Consider the following 6,996-nt stretch of genomic DNA (forward strand, 5'->3'; position numbering starts at 1 on the left):
CCTCATTGATCTCTTTATCTAGATCATTAACCACTAGAGCATTGATTTGTGGTTTGGTCTTCTTTGTACAGACCTCAGCATGGCCAGGCTCAAACTTTTCTCCACAGTGATAGCACAGATTGTTGGCTTTTCTATAATCTCTCAGTTGCTTGTCCCTCCATAAGTTCCCATATCTGCTAGGATTGGCTTGGTCAGTTTTGTGTTGCTGTTGTTTAGCTGGATTGTTGGCTCTCTGATATTTCAGTTTGTTTCTTTCTAGGACCCTTTGTTCTATCTTTGCTATAATAGCAGCTCTTTCCACTGTGGTTGGGACCTGGGTTCCACAATTGATTTAATGTCTTCCTTGAGGCCAGTTACATAAGTTGTTGCAAAGAACAGCTCATCAAAGTTGCCACTGTGCATGGACACCTGAAACTGTAGCTTCTGGAATTGAGTGGTGTATTCCTCCACTATCCCAGTCTGCTTTAGATTCAATATCTCTTGGACAGCTGATCTATAATCATTAGAACCAAATTTTGATTGCACAGTTAAGCAGAAGTCTATCCATGAGATGTTTCTGTGATCCTGCTTGTAAGCCTGCCACCACATAGCTGCATTGCCTTGCAAATGCATAGATGTTGCAGTTACCCAAAGCCTCTCTGGAATAGTGTATATGGTGAAATAGTTCTCACAGTTATCAATCCATATCTTGGGGGTTTCACCATCAAAGGTTGGGAATTGCATTTTGGGAAGGGTGTGATGTGGGAGGTCCTCTTTCTTGGTGTGGTTCTGGGTGTGTCGATGTTGTTTGGAAGTTGATGGTTTATGGCCGTTTTTGGTGTGGGCAAACACATTCTGGAATTCCTCTTCTTCCTCAAAGATGGCAGATACTGAACCATCACTAAACTCTTGTGGCTCTTTATCAAATTGCTGAAGAGTGAGCTGTGCAACTGCTTGTCCATTTGCTCTGACCTGTTGTGCTATGAATTGTTGCTCAGCTGCACACTCCTGCTGGATGACACCAATATCATTCATTCGATGGAAAAGCAAATCAATGCTCTCCATGATCTTGTCCCAGCGGGACTTATCATCCTCGTTGCTCTTAGACATGTGGTCTAGCAGGATCTGAGTCTGCTTCGAAGGTTTTGGTGGAGCCGTTGCGGCAAACTGTTGAACGTTTGAGGACTCCATGGTGAAACAACAGGTTTGGTCGAAACCTCCCCTACTGCGTGCTTCACTAGTGCCCAACTCCTGGAAGTAAGGTGGGATCGAGGGATTTTACACAGAGATCAACACTCTGCAACCCAAATCCATGGATACTTCCTCACCGTTCGCCACCGCACCGTAGAAAACAAGCAAACTCCGGAATTTTACACGAGGACAGATGCCCCGCAACCCTTGTTTGTTGTTGAATCCGTGCTACTTGTAAAGAATGGAGCGGTATTAGAGTTGCTCACAGTGGTGTTCGCCTCCAACCATGATTGTCGGTGTAGTCCCCCAGTTGTTTGTCGAACCGTAGATGTCGTTGGGCTGGTGGATGAGGATTTGGGTATGGTGGTGGATGTGGTGAGGTTGGCGGAACTCAGGCTAGGTGACGCCGGAACCGCTGCTGACCCAGTTCAACCAAAGGAAGGACCTACGGGAATTTTGTCGAACACCACTCGGGCATGGACAAAACTCACCTACCGATCGGAATTACGAACTGAAGATCGAAGCAAACGGATGCGGAACGTACCGGGGTGAGCTGAGCGCCGTGGATGTGGTGGTGGAGATGCCGGTTGCCGGAATCACCGCTGCTGGCGCGGACGAGTCAGGGAAGACGGCGACGCGGCACCAAGATGGGGATGGGATGGGTAGGGTTGACGCCGAGGAAAGACCGCCTTTGATACCACTTGACAAACCTGTGGCCGCCGGCGAGACGCCGTCGACACGAGCACGACAAGGGATCGTCGGATTCGGCCGAGCGACGGAGGAATCTCTCCGGCTCTTCACTGTATTAGAAATTATATTGTCGATAATCCTTACAGAACAGAGTTCGGGAGTTTAAGGGCTCACGGCCACTGCTTACATCTGGTCCCACATGTCATACAAATGTAAATACATAAATAGCTTGAGTACGCTTCTCCTAAATGAAGACGTCTTCTTACTTTGCCTGTGTCTTTAGTCTTGCGCCGTGACACATTGGTGGTGCGTCGTCTCTTCTCGTGGCTGGTGGCGCCGATGCACGTCATGGTCAGCATCGCCACGACGGCGTGCCTGTGGCTGTTCTCGTTGGCGGCCGTGGCACAGACAGGGTGGTGGGCGTCGCTAGTATGGCGTGGAGGATCAGCGCCGACGACCCTCGGAAGGTGGCGCACGGGTTCAAGATGGCGCTCGCGCTCACCCTGTGCTCTGTCTTCTACTACGTCCAGCCGCTCTACGACTTCACCGGCCAGAATGCCATCTGGGCCGTCCTGACGGTCGTCGTCGTCTTCGAGTACACAGTTGGTAATAACCACTAGCTAGCAACAGCCACTAGCTAAGCTCCATACTCGATCGACTTCAGATCGATCACTGTATTTTAGCCTGTTGGTTGGTTGATTTCTGAGCTGATAAGTTCGGCTGATATTGATTTGTTGTGAGAGAAAAATATTGTTGGCTGGCTGATAAGCCCTAGCTGAAACCAACAAGCGAACAGGCTGTTTATTTCTGCTGCGTCTCTATCTATACAGGTGGCTGCTTGTACAAAGGGCTGAACAGAGCCATGGCAACGGTGACCGGCGCCGTGCTGGCCCTCGGCGTGCAGTGGATCGCCAGCAAGTCCGGCAAGGAGTTGGAGCCCTTCATCCTCAGTGGCTCTCTATTTGTTTTCGGTGCGTGCGTTGTTCAACTCGATCGATTAACCATATGTAGCTAGCTGTTGGAATGAGCTTGACGATACTGGCGGAACTAACAATTGTTGCGACGTGTATGCATGCAGCCGTCGCGGCCACCTATTCTAGGTTTCTGCCCAAGATGAAGGCCCGCTTCGACTACGGCGTCGCCATCTTCATCCTCACATACACGCTCGTCGCAGTGGGAGGGTACCGCGTCAACGAGGTTGCCTTCATGGCACAGCACCGGCTGACGACCATCGCCATCGGCGCCGTGATCTGCTTCGCCGTCTACGCGCTCGTCTTTCCCGTCTGGCGGGGCAGGAGCTCCACGGCCAGGTCGCCCGCAACATGGACAAGCTGGCTGCCGCCGTCGAGAGCTGCGTCGAGGACTACTTCTCGGAGGCTGTAGCCGGTGTCGACATCGCCGCAGCAGCAGCTCCGAAGCCGGCGCTGTCGGACAAGTCACATGGATACAAGGCAGTGCTGAACGCCAAGGCCTCGGAGGACTCACTGGCCAACCTGGCGACGTGGGAACCCGCACACGGCAAGTTCGGTTTCCGCCACCCGTACCATCTATACCAGAAGGTCGGCGCAGCGATGCGCTCCTGTGCCTACTGCGTCGACGCCCTCACTGCCAGCGTCGGCTCAGAGGCCCAAACGCCAGCGCACGTCAAGAAGCACCACGCCGGCGCCTCCGCCGCTCTAGGCCGCCATTGCTCCGTCGGGCTCCGTTGCCTCGATGACGTGGTCCGGCCGCCTCGCCCTCGTCGTAGGGGATATGAACGCCGCCGCGCAGGAGCTAAGGGACGAGCTGAGGTGCCTCGCGCCGCTACTGGAGCTAGACGAGTCCACAGACACAGAGCGGGAGCAGAACATTACAGCGGCACTGGCACCGGCACCGGCGCCGCCCCTCATCGAGGCGCCGCCCCTGTTCACAGCGGCCTCCCTCCTGTTGGAGATCTGCACGAGGGCGGAGGGCGTTGTTAGCGCCGTCGACAACCTAGCCATCACAGCGAAGTTCAAGAAGGCTGACCACGGTGAGGAGACCACACACGACGTTGAGGCGGCCGTGCCCACAACCATGAGCACCATCCTCACGGCAGACGCGCCGCAAGAGACACACCCTAGGGTTGCGGTCGACCACGGGAAGACGGAGATGCCAACGGACGTGAGCTCCGCCGACCAAACGCCTCGAGACCAGGTCGACGAGCTCCTCAAGGTGCTCATGCGACAGCAGAGCACCAAGTGTTGAGATCGAAAAGATCATCTAGGGTTAGGTCTAGCGGGTTCTCTATACTGTGAATGCGATATCGAGAGTAGAGGGACAGAGAGAAATAAAAGAACAACGTGTCGAACCTGACACCGCAGAGGGAGATGGTCCAGAAGCCGCCATCTCGTTCGTCGGTGAAGTCTGTGCATGGGCAGCAACGTTCGGGGAAGAGGTCAATGAAGTCGTCGACGTCGGTGGAGTGGGGCGGCGCGGCTGGTGGCTTCCTGTCACTGGCTGCGCCCCTCTCTGATCGGGATTAGGGTTTAGGTTTCGGTGGGGAGCTCGGTTCAGGCGAACCTCGTACTCAGAGCCGCTGGCTCCCACCTCTATATATAGCGCAGTGTGATAGGGGCCCTCCAGCCATAGTGGGCTGGGCGCCCCCGATCAGGGTGCAGATCAAAGGCCCAACTAGGCCGTTGGGCCTAGTTTGGGATTAGAGATCAATCTAACACTCTTTTCCTTGATCTCCTACCATGTTTCAATTTCATATCATTTACTTTTGTTCACTCCATTACAGATTAGCGCATAGAGCATGTTTCATCATCACGGTCAATTGCCGATAGATTTAACAACTACAACACACCACTCTGTTCTGAAATAGATACTTAACTTTGGGCCTTCTTTTGTTCAAGAATTATAGGTTTTTCCTTAAACCCATGCTGGCTACATGTTCTCTGAACACGTTGGGTGGTAAGCCTTTTGTAAGCGGATCCGTGAGCATCTTTTCGGTACTTATATGCTCAAGACTTATGACATGATCCCGGACTTTATCTTTCACAATATAATACTTTATGTCAATGTGTTTGGTAGCACCACTTGACTTATTGTTGTGAGCATACTGTACTGCCGGATTATTATCGCAGTATAACTTAAGTGGTCTGGAGATGTCGTCAACCACCTTTAAACCGGGTATAAACTTCTTTAGCCAGTTCACCTGCCCCGTTGCCTCATAACACGCTACAAACTCAGCATACATTGTGGACGATGTAGTGACGGTTTGCTTTGAGCTTTTCCATGAAATAGCTCCCCCTGCGAGAGTGAACACATATCTAGATGTCGATTTTCTATCATCTCTCGTATAATCAGAATCTGAATATCCCACGATATGGAGTGAATCTGATCTTCTATACGTCATCATTAGATTTTTCGTTCCTTGCAAATAACGCAAGACTTTCTTTACTAATTTCTAGTGTTCTATTCCAGGATTGCTCTGGAATCTGCCAAGTAACCCAGTAACAAATGTCAAGTCAGGGCGCGTACATACTTGAGCATATTGCAAGCTTCCGATAGCTGAAGCATATGGAACAGTTTTTATTTGATCGATCTCATACTGATTCCTGGGGCATTGAAAATCCCCATATATGTCGCCCTTGACTATAGGAGCAGGTGAGAGACTACATTTGTGCATATTAAATTTTTTTAAGATCTTTTCTATGTATGCTTTTTGTGACAGTCCTAATACCCCTTTACTTCTATCTCGGTGAATCTCGATCCCTAGAACGAACGAAGCTTCACCAAGATCTTTCATATCAAATTTTGAGGACAAAAACTTCTTTGTTTTCAGTAGGAGACTGACATCACTACTAGCAAGTAAGATATCATCCACATACAGGACAAGGAAGATAAACTTCTCATTCTTAAACTTTGCATAGACACAATTGTCCTCTACATTCTCTTTAAACCCAAAATTCCTTATTGTCTGATCAAACTTCAAGTACCACTGTCTTGAAGCTTGTTTTAATCCATAAATGGATTTCTTTAGGCGGCATCCCATTCTTTCTTTTCCTTCCATGACAAAACCTTTCGGTTGTGCCATGTAAACATTTTCCTCCAAGTCCCCGTTGAGAAATGTCGTCTTTACATCCATCTGATGTAATTCTAAATCGTAATGTGCCACTAATGCCATTATGATTCTGAAGGAATACTTACATGAGACTGGAGAAAATGTCTCATTGTAATCAATTTCTTCTCTTTGCGTAAAGCCTTTTACCACAAGTCACGCTTTATATCTCTCTATATTCCCTTGAGAGTCAAGTTTTATTTTGTAGACCCATTTACAGCCTACTGTTTTGGCTCCTTTAGAAATTATTTCCAAGTCCCAAACTTTATTGGCATTCATAGATTTCATTTCATCTTCTATGGCCTCAAGCCACTTTGATGAATGATCACTTCTCATGGCTTCTTCAAATGAGGTGGGATCATCCTCCATTTAAAATTCCTCAGTGTTGTATACTTCATAGTCAGCAGGAATAGCTGATTTTCTAACTCTTTGAGACCTTCTAGGGACCTCCACATTTGGCACATCTTCTATTTGAGGCTGTTGTTGCTCCCTCTCATGTGTGGCAATAGGTTCTATAGGATCCTGAAGAACAGGTTCCTCATCGTCATTCATTGTTGCCACAGGCGGAATAACAACAGGTGTTGGCACCATAGTATCTTGCACTGTCGGTGCAGCGACAACAGGTAGTGAGAAAAATAGCTCATGAATCATCGGAGTGGGCGCATACACCCGCTTCTCTTCAAGGTCAATTTCTCAAGCTACCATGCTCCCCCTCATCATTTCATCCTCTAGGAAGACAGCGTATCTTGTTTCCATAAACTTTGTATGTCTATCTAGACAATAGAAACGAAAACATTTTGACTTTTCTGGGTAGCCAATGAAATGGCAACTTACTGTTTTGGGATCTAGCTTCCCAATGTTTGGGTTAAATACTTTAGCCTCAGTAGGACTCCCCCACACACGTAAGTAGTTTAGTGAGGGTACTCTTCCTGTCCACAACTCATACGGTGTTTTGGGCACCGACTTACTTGGTACTCTATTGAGAATATGAATGGTGGTTTTTAACACCTCCATCCACAGGCTCAATGGTAAGGTGGAGTAACTTATCATAC

At 49.1% G+C, this 6,996-nt stretch overlaps 1 protein-coding gene across 1 annotated transcript; it reads left to right on the plus strand.

Annotated features, from left to right (window-relative positions):
* The first annotated feature begins 2,291 nt into the window (after positions 1-2,291).
* Positions 2,292-3,243, plus strand: LOC136526139 (aluminum-activated malate transporter 10-like). Its single transcript, XM_066518902.1, has 3 exons — positions 2,292-2,466; positions 2,691-2,831; positions 2,939-3,243. The coding sequence occupies exons 1-3, from the start codon at positions 2,292-2,294 to the stop codon at positions 3,241-3,243; spliced, it is 621 nt and encodes a 206-aa protein (XP_066374999.1).
* Positions 3,244-6,996: the final 3,753 nt, after the last annotated feature.

This window comes from Miscanthus floridulus, chromosome 19 (genome assembly GCF_019320115.1).
Source record: "Miscanthus floridulus cultivar M001 chromosome 19, ASM1932011v1, whole genome shotgun sequence".
NCBI lineage: Eukaryota > Viridiplantae > Streptophyta > Magnoliopsida > Poales > Poaceae > Miscanthus > Miscanthus floridulus.

Bases quoted from the DNA above. Each gene is read 5' to 3' on its own strand.
- LOC136526139 (XM_066518902.1), top strand. From the start codon at position 2,292: ATGGCGTGGAGGATCAGCGCCGACGACCCTCGGAAGGTGGCGCACGGG. The intron at 2,467-2,690 runs GTAATAACCACT...CTATCTATACAG, and splicing joins CGTCTTCGAGTACACAGTTG to GTGGCTGCTTGTACAAAGGG. The intron at 2,832-2,938 runs GTGCGTGCGTTG...GTATGCATGCAG, and splicing joins TGGCTCTCTATTTGTTTTCG to CCGTCGCGGCCACCTATTCT.